Genomic DNA, 18,966 nt, shown 5'->3' with positions numbered 1-18,966 from the left:
TGATCCAACCCATTGTGTTGTTCAGTGCCCTCTCCTATTTTGCCAAAAATCCCCATTGAAATGTCCACAAATACACCCTGTTCCATATCACCTCTAGAATCCCCAGAAGGCTGTCTCCATTGTAAGGAAAACTTCAAGGCCATGAGTGGAGACAGCTGAGCACAATGGAGCCGCTCACTGCCTGCTGAGAGGGACCACTGAGTTTCACTCCTGTTTCACCCCCATACTGAGATAAGGGTGGGCTTGGAGGGGCGAGAGGACAAAATCCAAACTTTAGTGGCATCTTTGGAGTTCTGTGTGGGCTGGGATGCTGGGGGCTATAGAGGTGGCCTTAGCAGCAGGCTTGTGGAAGGGACAGTGTGCTAAGTGGGGTTAGGGCAGAGCCAAAGTTGCTCCCTTCCAAGGGCTGTGGGCTTGTGGTGGGTGGGTACCATTGCCCAGCTTGTCCCAGCCAGTGCCCAGGGAGCAGACAGAGATGAGAGAAATGGTAACAAAGGTCAGACACAGGGAGCAGGTGACCCAAGTTAACCACTTTTTTTTCATTTCACCTCCTATATTAAGAACTACTTATCTACTCCAAGATTATGAAATATTTCTATGTTTTCTAGAACTTCTATTAAAGATTTTATTGATTGGTTGATTGATTGATTGATTGCAAACTGGGAGGGGGACAGAAGGAGAGAGAGAGAATCTCAAGCAGACTCCACCCTGAGATGGAGCCAGAAGTGGGGTTCAATCTCATCACCCTGAGATCATGACCTGGGCCAAAACCAAGAGTCGGATGTTGAACTGACTGCAGCTCTCAGGTGCCCCTCTTCTAGAAGTTTTTAAAATTTTAGCTCTCACATTTAGTTTTAGCTCTTATACTCATTCTGATTATGGTATGTAGTATGAAGTCATTCGTAGTATGAAGTCAGGATTAGAACTTTCTTTCTCTCTCTCTCATTATCCCTATGAATGCCTAATTGCTCCAGTATCATTTCTGGACTTGGCTATCTATATGTGAGCTCCCTATTCTGTTCCACTGATCTATACATGTATTGATACACATATTTTTACACTAATACCACCCTGCCTCGATTGTTACAGCTTTATAATAAATCTTTTTTTTTTTTTTTTTTTTAAAGTAGGCTCCATTCCCTTTGTGGAACCCAATGTGCAGCTTGAACTCACAAGCATGGGATGGAGACCTGAACCAACATCAAGAATTGGACGCTTAACTGACTGAGCCACTCAGGTGCGCCATAATGTATCTTGATATCAAGTAGTGTAAATCCTCTTCTTTTTCTTTTCAAAGTTGCTATGTTCACTTTTTTTTTTCTTTGTGCATTTTAAGTCCTTTGCGTTTCCATAGAATCGGCTCATCAATTACTGTGAAACAAACAACCTGTTGGGATTTTGATTGGAATTATCATGAATACGTACATAAACTTGGAGGGAACTGACCTCTTAATTATATCGAGTTGCTGGTCCATCACCATGGTGTATCATTTTCTTTATTTATATCTTCTTTAATCTATTTTTTGTGGGCTGCTTGCTCTGTATTCAATTTTTCCTTCTTGTAATGTCTTTTTCAGATTTGGGGATCAACACTGGCCTTAGAAAGTTGGAAAGGGTTCTCTACTATTTTCTGGAAGAGTCTGTATGGAATTAGTATTATTTCTTTCTTAAATATTTGCTACAAATCATCAGTGAAGCCATCTAGTCATGGAGGTGTTTTTATTCTTCTTTTTGGGGGTTAGGAAGGTTTTCAGTTACAAATTCAGCTGTACTGATAGATACAGAACTCTTCAGATTGTCCTTTTCTTCTTCAGTGAGCTCTGGTAACTTGACTCTTTTAATAAATTTGTCTATTTCTTTCACCTAAATGATGGAATTTATATGCATGAGGTTGCTAATATTGTCATCCTTTAACTGAATGATGTCTAACGGTGACCTGTTATCAATTCTGATATTGTGCCTTCTAAAGGTTTATCAACACAGTTGATCCTCATTATTTGTGGATTCTATATTTATAAATTCATCTACTTGCTAAGATTGTTTTGTAACCCTAGCAGCAGTGGGTCAGTATTCTCTAATGCAACATCCCCTGCAATTTTCTAGAACATAACTGCTGCAAATCATGAGACTCAATTGTACTATTGATCTTTAAAAACCGGCTTTTTGTCTCATTGATTTTCCCTATTCTTTTCCCTTTTACTATTTCACTGATTTTTATATTTCTTACTTTTTTTCTGTTTACACGGGGTTTAGGTTGCTCTTGTTTTTCCAGGTTTTTAAAAGATTTTATTTATTTATTTGCCAGAGAAAGAGAGAGGGCATGAGCACAAGTAGGGGGAGTGGCAGGCAGAGGGAGAGAGAGAAGCAGGCTCCCCACACAGCAAGAGGACCCTGATGTGGACCATGACCTGAGCCGAAGGCAGCGCTTAATAGACTGAGCCACCCAGGTGCCCTTATTTTTCCAGCTTCTTAAGGGGGAAGTTAAAGTCCAATTTTCCCAACACCATTTACTGAAGAGATTGTCTTTTTTTCCCATTGGACATTCTTTCCTCCTTTGTCGAAGATTAGTTGACCATAGAGTTGAGGGTCCATTTCTAGGTTCTCTATTCTGTTCCTTTGATCTATGTGTCTGTTTCTGTGCTAGTGCCATACTGTGTGGATGATGACAGCTTTGTAATAGAGCTTGAAGTCTGGAATTGCCACCAGCTTTGGTTTTCTTTTTCAACATTCCTTTGGCTATTCGGGGTCTTTTGTGGTGCCATACACATCTTAGGATTATTTGTTCCAGCTCTGTGGAAAATGCTGATGGTACTCTGACAGGGATTGGATTGAATCTGTAGATTGTATGGGTGCTTCATGTGCATTAAAACTTTTTATCTGGAGGATAAACCGTGAAAATTCTCGCATCGTTTTGATAAATTAACCCATCATTATGAAAGGGCTCTATCTCTGGTAGTATTCCTTCCTGTGGAATCTACTTTGTCTGATATTAATGTAGTCATTAAAGCTTTTTAATGAGCCCTGATGCAGGGCTCGATCCCAGGACCCTGAGATTATGACCTGAGCCAAAGGCAGAGGCTTAACCCACTGAGTCATCCAGGCACCTCTGGATCTTTATTTTTATCTAGTCTGACAATATCTGCCTTCTAATTTGTCTTAAGACCATTTAAACTGGGTAACTTTTTTTCAAATTTCTAGGGTACAAATACAAAACTTGACCCCAATAGTAGCCCTTAAAGTAAACCATGATAGATTCCTGAAAGTAGAATAGTTTGGTTAAATTTTCTGAGCATGATGTAATTAAACTAAAACTTAGCAACAAAAGGTTAACTGAAAAATTTGGAACTAGTTATACATTTTAAAAAATCCCTCCTAGCACACTGAAAGGGGAAATCAAAGCAGATGTTCAGAGATGAATGAGAATTAGAATACGGAATAACTATAATGTTTGAGAGTGTGGAGCATGGACGTGAAGTCACGTGCCGTCGTCCAAGTTCTGGCTCTGTTCCCCTGACTGTGATTCTGATCCAGGTATTCATAAAAAGATAGTAACACTTAGAGGGTTTTTTCCCAATTAAATGAGATGATACTTAGCACTCTTTAAATGTCACTGTTTACACTGTGCACTCAACATTTCCCAATCACAATTTAGATGTGTAAAAAGGGAATTCTTTGTCTAGATCGAGTCCAAGTTCAACTGATGGCAGAAAACGTAAACTTGAACACTGAAGGAAACTCAGTCACATCTACGGTAGTCTCTTGGGGATTAATACTCAGGCAATCCAGAATCTTTCCTGACTTTCTTTACATTTCTGGGTCACCTTCTCCGGACTCAGATTCCTGGGCAGGAGCATCTGTGGAGCCAGGGTCCCATGCCTTCACCTATGCTTTCAGAAAGAAAAGAGAGAAATGAATGTCTACCCCCTTGCAGCCTCCATAGTTAGGTACAAGATATTTTACACTCATCTTCACCACAAGCTGAGCAGCGTAAACCCAGCAAATGTCAACCAGATCTCCCTTTTCTAGGACAAGGATAGGGCACCTGGGTGGCTTAGTCGTTAAGCGTCTGCTGTTGGCTCAGGTTGTGATCCCATGGTCCTGGGATGGAGCCCCGCATCAGGCTCCCTGCTCAGCAGGAAGCCTGCTTCTCCCTCTCGCTGTGTTCCCCTGCTTGTGTTCCCTCTCTTGCTGTCTCTCTCCCTGTTAAGTAAATAAATACAATCTTTTTTTTTAAAAGGCATTTTGTTTTTGTCCTAAAATCTGCTTCCCCAGGATGTGCTGCATCCCATGACTTAGCCCTTCTCAGTCTAAGCTCTAACATAGTTATAAAGTCTTCCCCATAGTTTAAGATACAAACTATGCTTTAAGAGCTTCAGGCTTTGGCTCTTGTTCTGCAGAGGTTTTTAGAACAAAAAATTCACTGTAGTAGCTCAATGGGTAGAAAGCCATGGCAACTAGAAGTTAAAAACCTTGGCAGAAAATGTCCTTATTTTATCCTTTTATATTCTGTTTATTACTGTTGTCAGAAAATATAAGGGATGTGGCCAAAGCTGTTCTTTTTTTTTTTTTTTTAAGATTTTATTTATTTATTTGACAGAGAGAGATTACAAGTAGGCAGAGAGGCAGGCAGAGAGAGAGAGGAGGAAGCAGGCTCCCTGCTGAGCAGAGAGCCCGATGTGGGACTCGATCCCAGGACCCCGAGATCATGACCTGAGCCGAAGGCAGCGGCTTAACCCACTGAGCCACCCAGGCGCCCCCAAAGCTGTTCTTAAAGGAAAATACACAGTATAATGAATATGAACATAAGCTTTAAGTTAGGCCTGGGTTCAAAATGTCCCTGCTCTGCTACTTACCAGCCATGTGACCTTGGAGAAATTCTTTAATCTCAAAGCTTGGTTGCATCAACCAAACTTAATAATATTATATTTGGGTGGCTCAGTCAGTTAAGTGTCTGTCTTCAGTTCAGATCATGATCCCAGAGTCCTGGAATTGAGTCCTGCATCCGGCTCCCTGGTCAACAGCCATCAGGGAGATTCAAATCAAAACCACACTGAGGGGCGTCTGGGTGGCTCAGTGGGTTAAAGTCTCTGCCTTCGGCTCAGGTCATGATCCCAGGGTCCTGGGATTGAGGCCCGCACCGGGCTCTCTGCTCAACAGGTAGCCTACTTACCCCTCTCTCTCTGCCTGCCTCTCTGCCTACTTGTGATCTGTGTCTGTCAAATAAATAAATAAATAAAATCTTAAAAAAAAAAAAAAACCCAACACATTGAGATGCCACCTTACACCAGTTAAAATGGCCAAAATTAATAAGACAGTAAACAACTTATGTTGGAGAGGATGTGGAGAAAGGGGAACCCTCTTACATTGTTGTTGGGAATGCAAGTTGGTGCAGCCACTTTGGAAAACAGTGTGGAGATTCCTTAAGAAATTAAAAATAGAGCTTCCCTATGATCCTGCAACTGCACTACTGGGTATTTACCCCAAAGATACAGATATAGTGAAAAGAAGGGCCATATGTACCCCAATTCATAGCAGCAATGACCACGGTCGCCAAACTGTGGAAAGAACCAAGATGCCCTTCAACGGACAAATGGATAAAGAAGATGTGGTCCATATATACTGTGGAGTCTTATGCCTCCATCGGAAAGGATGAATACCCAACATTTGTATCAACATGGATGGGACTGGAAGAGATTATGCTGAGTGAAATAAGTCAAGCAGAGAGAGTTAATTATCATATGGTTTCACTTATTTGTGGAGCATAAGAAATAACATGGAGGACATGGGGAGATGGAGAGGAGAAGGGAGTTGGGGGAAATTGGAGTGGGAGACAAACCATGAGAGACGGTGGACTCTGAGGAACTAACTGAGGGTTTTGGAGGGGACGGGCGTGGGAGGTTGGGGGAACCAGGTGGTGGGTATTGTGGAGGGCGTGTATTGCATGGAGCACTGGGTGTGGTGCGTAAACAATGAAAAGTATAGCAAATACAAAAAACCATAGTACATCATTTATGAATATATATGCTAGAGCCAGCAAATTGAATGTAGTACTGTACTACTTGAATAATACATTATGACCAAATAACATTTATTTCAAGGGTATAAGGATGGTTTCATATTAAGAAATATATTCATGATTTATATTCATAAGGCAAAGAAAAACATAAACAGATGCTAAATATACCTTTGCTACAATTCAATATCCATTACTGAGTTAAAAAGAAAAAAAAAACTCTTAAATTTTCCCTCAGCAGTATAAAGGGAAGCCCCCATGCTTAACAGTGAAAGGTTGGACATTACCATTAAAAGTCAAGAACATAACAAGGTTTCCAGCTATCGCCACTGTTACTCCACTTTGTTCTGGGAGTTCTAGCCAATACTAGGGCAACAGAAAGATGTAAGAAGTATAAATATCAGAAGGGAGAGAGAAGAAGCTGTAAGCTTCCCTCTGGAAAAACCTAAGGAAATCCATTACATTAATATAAAAATTTAAAAATGATAGCCAGGTCCAAGGAATATTTAAAAAAAAATCAGTGAGGGGGCACCTGGGTGGCTCATTTGGTTCAGCATCTGACTCTTGATTTTGGCTGAGGTCATGATCTCAGGGTCATGAGATCAAGTCCATGCTGGTCTGCTGGAGGTTCTCTTTCTCTCTCTCTCTCTCTCTCTCTCTCTCTCCATCTCTCTGTCCCTACCCCCACAGGTGCTCTCTCACTCTCTCTCAAATAAACAAATAAAACAAACAAACAAATAAATAAATAATCAAAACTTTATTACAAAGCATCAGTAACCAGTTAGGCTCCACCAGGGGGCAGGCTGGGAGAGCACCCAGAGCCCCGCATTTTAAAAGCACTCAGGTATAGGCTTCTTTCTGTACACACAGGACCACATGCACTTTATTTTGGGGACTACCTCCCTTCCTCACCAGAACAGCCCTGGCTGTTTTAGCAACAAAACGCAGACTCACTCTTCTGAGGGGTGCCTGCTGCCGGGCAGGTGAGGGGGCCCCAGAGCAGCTGCCTCAAGGGCCACTGCCTGAGGGTGTGCCAGTGAAGAGGAGGCAGAGGGCCGGAAGTGGTCTCCACCAGGAAGGGTGGGGACAGATGCTTGAAATGGTGTTGTGAAGGGCCAAGAGAGGACCCAAGAGGGGAAGGGGGTCAGGCAGGAAGGAGCGCACTGGGTGGGGGTCGCCTCCAGAGGGTGAAGCCAAGAGGCCTTCACCATCTTGGGTGCCGCACTGGAATGGTTGGGCAGACCACATGTGCCCCCCCTCTGACTTCTTTTTGCTCCACTTCCTTCCCTAAACTGTCCTGGCTCCTCTCTCCCTCCAGGAGGCTGACCTGCATTGTCACAGCAGCGGGCTCCCTTATCCTCGGTCTTGTGACTGGGTTCGGTGATGGGAGCAAAGGACGGGCCCTGGGGGCCCTTCTGTGTCCTGGGGACCACCTCCCCGCTGTGGGCTTAGAGGCCCTAGGAGCGACCTGTTACAGCTGTCACCCACAACCCCCTGCAGTTTCTTACACTCTGCTCACACCTTTGTGGATGGTTCCCTTATCAAGCCTTCCTCAGAAGATCCCAACTGGGAGGGCCACCTGTTTTCCTGCCCCACGGGGACCAACAGGAAAGCAACTACTCACATCTCCTGTGGAGTTCAGTGCCAGATCGGTAGGGGGAAGACAGGTGAGGTGGTACTCAGGAAGAGGGTAGCATGTCACCTGGTTCTGGCCAAGCTGGAGTTTCCATCTGCAGGAATGTGCCAAGCCAGCGGGAACAGTAGAGACATCCCAAATCTGAAACCAGGTTCCTGAAGTTTCCCTTGCAGGCCTGGGAGATAACCACCTCTGCCCCCAGGTGGATGTTGGAGGGATCCTGCCCCAATCAGAGAGCTTCCTACAGAGAAGGCTCTAGAAAGATTTTGCACTCACTGGTAGAAGGGAGAGGAAAGTGCATTGTGGGTAACTTTTCCCTTTGCTTATATTTGCAAGTATTTGGGGAAATGCATGTGTTATTTTTTATAATGAGAAAACGGTACAGTGGACTTCATTTTGGAAAAATTAAAGTTTTTGGAGTGGAGCAGGGGTATTAGCATGCTTCCCCATATGAAGACTTCCTCCCTTACCCTTGCCTCTTAGGAGCCTAAGTTCCTGAGAATCTAACTCAGCCTTAGACTTTGCATGTACTGTCTCTGTGCATCATTTTGTTGTGGGCCAGTGAGAGAACAAGATGAAACACACTGTGTAAATCGTCAATAAAAATGCTAGAGAACTGTATCAGTTACTCTCATGATTCCTGTTTCTCCTTGGACTTGTCTATCAGACCCTGCCTAGTGTTCCTGCCCTGTCAATCTGACCCGACACTGAACCTAGTTCACTCTAGCCACCCCCTGGTGTCCACCCTCATGGAACTCTCCCACATGGCTGGCTCCATCTCCCAGAAGCACAAATCCAGCCCATTCCCTTGTGCCAGGGAAAGCCCAGACCTGGCCCCGGGCCTTGTCTTTGCTCTGACTTGCTGTGGGACTCTGGGATAGTTCTTCTGTTCTCTGGGCCTGTTTCCCTCTATGTACATAGTGGAAATCTACCCTCTAGCTCCAGGCTTGCTGGATTGGGGAAAGGAATTTCCTTAGGAATGAGGCCTCTGCTATCCCTTCCCCTCAGCTGGCAGGGCTCACATCTCAGGCCTCTTCCACAGCTAGGAGGCAAGGGGAGAGGAGTATCCTGGAGCAGGGCTTCCTGTCCCTTTGAGAAATAGAGCAGCGTCTGTGGGATGTGGGGGTCTGACTCCCAGCAGCCCAGGGCTGAGGGAAAATCATTAAACCAAAAGAAGGAAAATAAAATGTCTTCTATGCATTTTGTGTCAAGGCCACCAGCATTGCTGGCCGGCTTAACTTTCTTCCTGCACTGGAGCTGAAACAGGCTGAGGGTAAACCCGGAGAACAGAGGCCAGCCCCAGGCAAAGCCTGGCACCTGGACTGGCTCAGTTATCGTCTGCTCAGTGGAGTCCAGGATGCTCGTAGGACGGAGGAGAGGAAGCGCAGCCTGAGGATGAATCAGGGGATGATCTCAAATCAAAGATCTCTTATGATACTGAAGTCTGATGCACACCAGGTCAGTCAGAAGAACCGAGAGGGCCAGGGCAGAGGCTCTGGATGCCATTCTGGCCTGACATTTGAGGCCAGCACATCTGATCCGCCCAACATCTCCCCTTCCTTGTCAGCTCTGCTCATCTGTCGCTGGGACCCACACAGGCTCTCCTGGTTCTGTGCCTTTGCTCCAACTGCACCTTCTACCGAGAATACATCTCCTGAAGGCCTCTGGCAAAGCCCGTTTTTCTTGGGCCCTGCTCAAATCAAACCCTTTCTAAGAAGCCTTCTGACTTCCCCTGTCTCTCCTCTTCCTAACTCCTCCCAAGGCACACTGGACAGTATACAAACTACACCTGTACATACCGCAGTTAGATCTCCTGCTCCTGTCGTGTACAGGCAAGCCGTAACTAACGGCCGTGCCACTCAGGAGATCTTAGTGGACAAACCTTACCAGAAACAAATGTCCCAAAGCTTGGACTGAAGACGTCCTAGGACTGTTACCGATGCTGATAGGGACACCATGCCAAGCTCACCAACTCACTGCGAAGTGAGCTGAGGCTGGAGGAGGTGTTGCATGTGGGATTGAAGTTTTAAATTAACCTGGTCAGAGGCCTGAGAAATGAAATGAGGCTGTTTGGGCAGCTGGAGGTAATACTCACGATATGGAGGCTGAGAATGTCAGTATGGGGCTCTGCTGCCCAGCTGCAGACAGGGGTTCGCCTAGAACAGCTGAGGGCAGTTCCTAGAAAAGTAGAAGGGTTTTCATGTTTATGCCCTAACAAGCTGAGCCTGCCAAAAGACTGGTTTTATCTTGAGGCAAAGGCTGTTGGTGGCATTTGCCTTCCTGCTTGCCTTCCTGGACTTTGGCTCAGCTTGGGCAGCGGGGGTACAGCCCCCGGCTAGCCGACTGGAGCCATGCCGCTTTCCCGGGCCAGTCGTCTTGCGCCCAGAGTACCATCTGATCTGGGCCCAGGAGGCACTATTCTGAGAAATAATTTTCATACTCAGAAGAGGCACTGGCAGCAAAAGGAGAAGGCCCTTGTGACTCTTATCTTTCTTCTTGCTCAGAACACTGCTCGAAGCTCAGTTTGGAGCTGAGACAACCACCAGGAAACCATGACAGAGCTGTGATCTCTGCCACGGACACAAAATGAGGAGGTGGTGGCATGAGGGACATACCTGTGCTGTCCCTGTGCTATAGGAAAATGGTGACTTTGGAGGGCTCAACCGTTCAGTTTCATCCAGTGACAGGCCTTAAGCCCGGGTTGTCCTTCCTGGAGCCCCAGGAAGCCCCCTGATAAAGCTGTTTCTGAAGCGAGGCTTCCAGGAAGTGAGGAGAATCTTCTTTGAGTTGGCCTGTTCCTTTTTGCACTAATGGATTTAAATCTCTTGCACTCATCACAGATTGTCCTTTTTGTTCCCAGTTTTGCTCTTGGTATAACAAATATATGATTATTAGTCACTTTGGATAATTCCCTTTCTTAGTAGGCCAGCCTTCAGAGCAGCCCTATGGTTGTTAGTGGGCTCCTGGGGCTGACAGGTGTAAAACCCCCAGGTGTGTGCTCAGCCTGAGGGTGAGGCATTGCTGTGTGCTCCCAGGCTGAACTGATTTGGGGGCTAATGGCCTATTAAAGAAATGCACACTCCCCAGAGGATACATCTGGCAGAAGGCCTCTTCTAGGAAAGGGGCTATTCCCTGAGAGAAATCCACTCCATCAGGTTGAGGTGGGACCAGAGCTCCCTGCCTTTCCTTCTCTGCCATGGAGGTGGGCATGTGACCTAGGCTGGACCAATGACTCTCTCAGGGTCCATTCCTGTCCAATAACTTACCATAGACTGGATGGGGAATGATTTCATTTGTTTTTCTAGTATCTTGGTTTCATTACCTATGGCCAGAGGAGCCTCTGGATCTCTCTGGAAACTACTTTTCATGTGGTTATCTCACCTAAATTGTCTTCCTGCAGAACCACTTCTTCCTGAACTTCCAGGTTCTGCCTGCTAAAATTATTGGGGTGCAGGAACCTCCTCTCTCTCCCCCAACAGCTCCAGCTGTTTCCCACATAATACCGACTCAAGGCTTCTACCAGCCCAACACACTGGGCCTTAGGCAGCATGCTGGGGAGCAAAGCGGCAGGGCCTCCTTCCTGCATTGGTGCTGGAGAGCCACCGACCATCACCCACATGGCCAGCAGGGCGTGTTCGCCACAGCAGCGTGCAAGTGAGGAGCATTATCTCCCCAAACGGACCTGACTTGGCCTTATTTTGCCCCGTCTTCAGGGTTCTCATGATTGTGTCTAAAGCAGGAGCAACTTATAGATCTTTCTCTTTCTTAATATTCTCCTTCCCCCAAACCCAAGCACCTCTCTCATTTCTCTTATTCCTTCTCAGAACATGAAATTTCTACTTATTTTCTAATAAAGCATTTTAGTCAGTCCTGGCTATCCTGATGACAAACGACTTCCACAGTGGCCTTTATTATTGTTCCAAATACTCGCGGTCCCTCCCCTAGCTCCATCCTTGTTGCCTCCCCGCAACATACAACACCCATCCCCGAAGACTATACCTCCCTACCTTTTGAACTCAGGAGGGACCACATGGCTTGCTTGGGCCGGTAAGATGTCAGCAGAAAGAACAGAGCCACTTTTAAGCAGAGGCCTAAGGAACAGCTCTCGTTCCGTCTCTTCCCCTCCTCCTTTTCTTGTTATTGTTTTGTTTTTTGATTTTAACAGCAGATATTTCTTAAAGATCTGAAGGCTAGAAGTCCAAGATCAAGATGTCAGCAGGGTTGGTTTCTTCTGAGGCCTCTTTCCTTAGCTTGCAGACGGCTCCCATCTTCCTTTGTCCTCACGTGCTCTTTCCTCTGTGTACACACATATCTCGGGCACCATGTTCCTGGTGCCCCCATGCCGGGCTCAGGGGTATGCTCTCCACCTAATTTTGTACACAGGGTTGACCAAAGACGGTGATTCCAGCTCAGTCTCCAGAGTAAAGTATGTCCACTGTTGGCAGGACCTGGCTCAGCCACTCCATTTTCAGAATTATGGCGTGGTCTGGGCTGGAGATCAAGTCAGCCAGCCATGCCTCCAGGTAAAACACCAATGGGTCTCCTAGTTCCTGCACAGGAATCTGTCATAGCTGGATGTGAATCTGTGGTGGCAGAAGTGATGACCCCAGCGGCCTCTCCAGGAACTGGGCAGGCATCCGTCCTCAGTCTGGGCCTTAACAGCACCTGCGCCGTCGACCCTGTGAGGACCAGCAGCCCAAGAGCAAGTTCTGAGTAGCTCCTCAGAGCTCCAGCCTCTTTCCTCCCACTCTGTGAGGACACTGGAAGGGGTCCTTGAGTGAAGACGGTATAAAGCAGGAGTGTAGCTGACACACAGTAAACATGGGATGGAGTAAAGTGTGAGCCTCTTTTGTTGTCAGCCATGGAGGTTTGGGGCCTTAGCCTCAGCTGACTGACAGATCCTCTCAGGCTCTAATCAACAGGCTCTCTGTTTCCACAGCCCAGAGTCCTCTCTGCCTCAGGGTGTGCCCTGGAACTGCAACACTGGGCCCAAGGCAGTGGGGAGTAGGACTGTCTTGTCTGTTCTGGGGTCTTGGAGGGCCTAAAGCTGGGGTCTTTGTACTTGACTTCTGGCCACCATATGCCCTCTGCTCAAGCCTCCATCTGGTCTGACTAGCTCCATTCTAGCTGCCCCGCTTTCCCGGGGCCCTTGGCTTGGAATAATAAAACCCCCACGATTTCTTTTTCCAGAGCAAAGGACATAGCTTACCTAAGAGTGGTCAGTGGTTTCATTTTAAATGTCCACACTGCTTGGAAGTACACATAATCATATAAAATTATTTTTATTAAAATAGAAAAGCTTTCCAGTATATTGCATTGAAGACATTTATATAGAAAAAGCAATTGCAACAAACATGCTACATCAGCACTGAAATATTCTGAAAGCTTTAAGTGCCCACTTTTAAACATATTTTGGTATAATGAACATATCCCTACATATTTCAAAGGGTACATATAATACTGAAAAAAATACTTCATGTAACATCTAAGTTTAGGTGCATACCAACAGGAGGCATTACATTGAATAGCTTATTTCAAACTGTGAAACACATTCAAAGTATTCAATTGCTTAGACAACATGCAAACACTTTTATACTTAGATTGACATATTTAAATATATAAACCACAAGTCTTTATAATTCTATATCAAAAAAGAAAGTCAGACAGAACACTTACCCACACTGTGCATATCACAAAAAGCAATGCGTCTTCATGAACGGAAAGTACTGGGTTAACACACATGATTGTCATTTTACAAATATGGCTATTTACCTTCTTCATAATAAAATAGAAATATCATGTATTATTTACACTACTAATTATTTCACTTTTTGGCAAGTATATAAGTAGCAGCAATTGGTTTAAAGATTGATATTTAAAAACTCTTAAGTTTAACTCGGATGAATACCGAACAATATATATCGGTTAATATAAAAAGGCATAATGCAATCTGCTTTGATGTGGTATAATTTCTCCCTTTCACAAAGTCATACACACATTAGTAATCACTCAGCCTATTGTGTACAATGTATCTCATAAATGCCACTTCCTTAGCAAGCTTTGCTTAACATAATAGATGGGTTCCTGAATTAAATTTCTGAAAATTAATTTTGCCTGATGATTTATATGATAATTCCAAAGATGCATTATCTTTATTTCACACTCTAAAATGGCTCTTCACAGTGACCCCTAGCTTCTAGATAGAGTAGGTAATTATCTGTAAACACATACACACTAGGGACACCTTAGTATTTAAAGGAACTCCGAAATGAAGTTTCTGGGTGGGAAGCTTATAGTAAAGTGAGTTATCTTTCTAAAAAGTGATCATCTCACTTAACCAATGGTTCCTAATTTGTTTTACAGTGTGGGATGACCCATCTAATGAGCAAAGTATAAAGTGTAAGGCAGTGATCCACCAAAAGAAGACATCCTCTTTTCATTAATATTTGGAAGAACATATTTTGACATTTGTAATAAAACAAACTCCCCAATATTGGCAGATTAAAAAAAAAATACTGTGTGGTGAACAGAGGTGACAAGTGCTTTTCCTTGGCCACTATTCAACTATAAACCAGGAGTCCTGCATGTCTTTCACAATGTAGAAAAACTTGATGGAGGAACATTTTGCACTTTTCATGGGCAGTCAGATACGTGTCCAGACCATGTGCAAAGCAGGGCTCAGACTGAGGAGGACGAGGCAGGAGGGCCAGGGGGCTCTGGCCTTGATACCAGCCGATGGCACACTGCTTGAGACCCGTACCTGGGAAATGATGAGGGCAGACAGAGGGACGTGGGACGCCAGAGTGGGGCTGTCGGAGTTGATGAGGGATTCAATCTTCTCTGCTTCTTTATTGCAGGCCTCAATCTGGGAAAGGAGAATCAGATTTTAAAATCTACAACCACGGAACCTGTGAAAGGGTCAAGTCAGACACAATCTGCATATATCCCAGCAGAGAATATACTTTCTCTTTCCTTTTCTGAGCCAAAGTAACATTTTAATATAGTCTTAATTATACCAATAGTAATAGCACCGAGGGAAATTAAATCAGAAATGATGCACAATGCCACTGCCCTTACCACTCAGCCGCGTTCAGACATTACCTTCCCACAGTTAGACATAGTCCCAGGCAATGGACTTTCAGTGCTTCCTTACCCATCCCAGAGGACAGCAATGGGGCTTTACTCAGCTTCCTGACTGGCCATTTACAAACCGCTTGTATTCACTCCCCTCACTGGAGCCCCCACTGTTCTGATGCTGACACTTGGGCCCACAGCAGTGAGGATCACCTCTAGAATATGAGGAAGAAAAATGGAGTCCATAAGACCAGGCCCGGTGGGCTTCTCCTCCCAAGTGGGAGCACAGCCCCCATGCGGCCGGTGACCTCGTCTAGGGCTGTGTCACTGCACGACCTGCACCAGCTGCTTCCCTCCCTGGGCTTCAGCTGCCTCATCCATACGTAAGTAGAAGCCCTCTGTGTGTGCGCACTCTGAGTGGCCCCTCAGCATTTCGGCTCTCCCACTCCTTCACATTCTGCTGTCAGAGATGAGCCCGGCTGCGGTCACCTGGGAGGGACACCTTCCCAGACTGCCCTTGTTTTTCCCGCTCCTGCCCTACCTAACTTTCCAAATGCCTCTACTTCCTCCCTCTCCTAAATCCTCTAAACAAGAAGGCTGCACAAGGCGCGCTGAACCCCACCTGCAAAGCTTTTGGATAATGATCGACAGGAATGATCAGGATCACTATCTCGGATTCAATACTGAAGTATCCAAATACGTCACACTGCGGAACAGACACGTGCATGCGGATTTTCTGAAGTATTTCCAGAACTGTTATTGGCTTTTTGTTTGTTACCTGGGAAGAGAAAATAAATTCCATTACCTGCATAAAAGAGGAATTCCTTATTACTGCTGAGGCTGCCTTGCTATTTTGCCTATTGGGACTCCCAAGTATGGGGCCCCAAAAAGCCCCTTCTGGTTAAATTCGAAATCTACAGAGTCCATTCCAGAGGGCTTTTGTCTGACTCCAGAGCTTTGTAGCTCAAGATAAACACTTTAACCCAAAGCCCCTACTCCCCTTTAAGGCACTGTTCTGAGTTGGGAGCCACAGGAAAATGATTAAAGTCTTCCTATAAATATATAGTTGTTTGAATCCAAACGGGATAATTTTCGGTAGTGGTAGTGTTGGCTGCTACATTTCTGGAACCCTGTGTCCTCAGAAGTGGAGCAGAAGTGATGGTACATTGAAGGGAAAGGGGCAAAGCAGACACGGGAAGGTGGTGGGCTCTGGAAGCGCCTCCCCCCAACCCCACCGCCTGGGGGTGGGGAGGAATGGGGACTGTGAGGGCAGGCAGCCTTGAAACCTTATAGGCATCTACCAGTCTCTGGCTGCCTGGTTCTGCCTCCAGTCCTAACTCAACATACTATGTAAGCCAGGGGCCTCTTCTAAGGCAGGTCAGGCTGTGCTGTGCATAACAAGGTCACCAAACAGCCAGAGTGCAGGGGAAAGGAGCACGGGATTGGGGGCCAGACACCCTGAGTTCTACTAGTAATGAGCTATACAGTGTCGGGCAATCTGCTTTTCTGTGAATTACTTTCTTCCTCTATAAATGGGACAACACATTCTATTCTGTGGATTACTGAGAAGTTTATCAATAAGGTTTCAACAGTATGTGGCACATAAAGTGATTTACCTTTGCAATAGTATCCAGTTTTTCTTTGTCAAATAAAACTCTTAACATTCCAGCACATAATGGGCAACAAGCACCTGTATAACAGAAACCATTTTATGCATGTTCAGAATTAGAAAATTAGAAATCAAAATAGCCAGTGAAATAAGCAACCCTTCATTTTGTGCTAGGAGAGTTGTAGCTATCCTCCCTGATGTACTTTTAGATATGTTCCCTCACCAGCTGGGATCTTATTATCTATACATTTACCCAAATCCTTCCACCACCCTTGCCTTCATCCTTTACCACTTCTCAGGGCAACCCGTGATGGTATGAGGCAGGAGAGAGAGCTCGCCTTTCACGAGGTGTGGGGCCTGGACCCTGCCCTGCCTCAGAACTCACTGTGATCCCAGGGAAGTGCTTTCCTGTGCCTTTGATTTCCTGTCTGCAAAACAAGGGAGCAGATGTTTTAGGGATTCCATGAGTGTTTGGTTCAAATTTAACCTTAAAAATTATATTTAAGCTGTTAAAAATGATGACAAAATATGAGAACATGGTCTTCAGAAAGAAAGAGGCTTTGTTTTTTTTGCTCACTGCTATGCCCCAGTGTCTAGAAGAGTCTCTGGCAAACAGTAGAAGCTCAAGAAACACTTGATGAATCCAGGGGTGGATGAATGAACTTGTGAGACTCCAGATTAACCTGTTCTGTGCAGACACTGGATCAAGTCTTGTCTCTTATCTCTGCTTAACTGAAAAGTACTGCACTCTATGGTAAGTAGTTTAAGAAAACTTACTACTGGGGCACCTCGGTGGCTCAGGTGTTTAACTGTCTGCCTTCGGCTCAGGTCATGATCCCAGAGTCCTGGGATCAAGCCCTACTTTGGGCTCCCTGCTCTGTGGGAGTCTGCTTCTCCCTCTCCCTGCCACTCCCCCTGTTTGTACTCTCTCTCTGTCAAATAAATAAGTAAAATCTTCTTAAAAAAAAAAAAAAAAAACAACCATTATTCTTATAACACTCTGTATGAAACAAGACTTTCTTGATTATAGGCAACTAGATGCTAAGGCCAATATAAGACCAATATCTTACATTTCTCTGAATTGCAAATGTTTGTGTTCCTCAAAAGTACTTCAATTATTCATTCATTAATTACTTACTCTTTATTCATTAACTACTAGTTCTTTATTACCTTTATGATGAGTAAACTTTATACATTTGAGCTACTAACCATAATTTTAGTAATTAAATGTCACTTTATCTATTTATTTATTTATTTAAAATTTTTTTTAAAGATTTTATTTATTTATTTGACAGACAGAGATCACAAGCAGGCAGAGAGGCAGGCAGAGAGAAATGGGGAAGCAGGCTCCCCGCTGAGCAGAGAGCCCGATGCGGGGCTCGATCCCAGGACCCTGGGATCATGACCTAAGCTGAAGGCAGAGGCTTAGGCGCCACCCAGGCGCCCCATCGCTTTATCTATTTATATATTGGTGTTTGGTGTGATTTTGCCTGAAAACATTTGCCATATTGTTTTATGTATTTCTTTATTTAAGCTGATTTATTTTTAAGTAATCTCTACACCCAATGTGGGGCTCAGACTCACAAATCTGAGACCAAGAGTTGCATGCTCTTTTGACTGAGCTCGGTACCCCTGCTATATTGTTTTAAATCCCATGGACAAGATGATGTCTAAATTAATCTAGAGATTTTTAAGGGGGACCCAGAGTAATGCATCTAATCAGCACCAGGTAGAGCCAAAACTGTTTTTTCTTAAGATTTTATTTATTTAGAAAGAGAGAAAGAGAGATCACGAGCAGGGGAAGGGCAGATGGAGAAGGAGAAAGAGCATCTCAAGTAGACTCTGCACCAAGCACTGGAGCCTGAGGCAGGGTTTGATCTCACAACCCCAAGATCATGACCTGGGCCATAATCAAGACTTGGATGCTTACCTGATGGAGCCACCCAGGAGCTCCACGTCAAGACTTTTTGAAAAGTTTAAGTAAATGAGTCAACTCTCTTTCTGAGTGACTTACTCCCTGAAGGTGGGTAAGTTTGTTTGTCCAATCCCACCCCAAATACTGCCAGCCTACCTGGTGGGATGATGGGTTTGCACTCAGTTGCAGAGAGGGAAGGACACTTGACTGCAGCACACTCAGCGACAGAACTGTCCTCTGAGAGGACCCCAACCGCCTGGCAGGGCCCATAGTAATCCACAGCTGCGCGATCGGAGTAAGCGGCACACACGCTACTGTAGGTCTCCCCATTGTGCCCGCAGATGGGCTCCGTGGTCCTGCAAAAGGGCTGATGACAAGCAAAGCACATTTAGCCTATAAACCTCTGTAGTACTCTTTTCCTAACCAAGAGCACAAAACAAAGGAAAAAAGATACAGGTATAAATTCCTGGACCCTCTTAATTAAGCTCCTAAGGTCAGCTAAACTTTGGGTTGGGGGTGGGGTCAATAGGGCTGTCCCAAGATGAACTGAAATGATTACTTTGCTGATCCTCCCTGGGACTTGGGTGCTCATTCCTTGTGAACTGATATGAGATACTCCTTCCCCCATCCCAGACTTCTATCATTCCCGAAGTACCTACCTGTTTGATGAAAACAAGATCAATCTCCATGCAAATTCAGAAGCCTTATCATTTCATGTT

At 45.0% G+C, this 18,966-nt stretch overlaps 1 protein-coding gene across 2 annotated transcripts in view; it reads right to left on the bottom strand.

The window, feature by feature from the left end:
• Positions 1-12,915: 12,915 nt before the first annotated feature.
• Positions 12,916-18,966, bottom strand: part of RECK (reversion inducing cysteine rich protein with kazal motifs) — a 74,614-nt gene continuing 68,563 nt past the window's right edge. For both annotated transcript variants that reach the window (XM_082694811.1, XM_082694812.1), the window contains 4 exons: positions 18,404-18,614; positions 16,340-16,413; positions 15,346-15,501; positions 12,916-14,514 (listed from right to left, as the gene is read on the bottom strand). In XM_082694811.1, the coding sequence (XP_082550937.1) occupies positions 14,293-14,514; positions 15,346-15,501; positions 16,340-16,413; positions 18,404-18,614 (663 nt within the window). In that variant the 3' untranslated portion in view covers positions 12,916-14,292. The remainder of the gene's footprint in view (positions 14,515-15,345; positions 15,502-16,339; positions 16,414-18,403; positions 18,615-18,966) is intronic.

The sequence above is a fragment of the Mustela nivalis genome (genome assembly GCF_964662115.1).
Source record: "Mustela nivalis genome assembly, chromosome: 13".
Classification (NCBI taxonomy): domain Eukaryota; kingdom Metazoa; phylum Chordata; class Mammalia; order Carnivora; family Mustelidae; genus Mustela; species Mustela nivalis.
The sequence above is the reverse complement of the archived record's forward strand: the minus strand, read 5'-3'. Positions and strand labels throughout refer to the sequence as shown.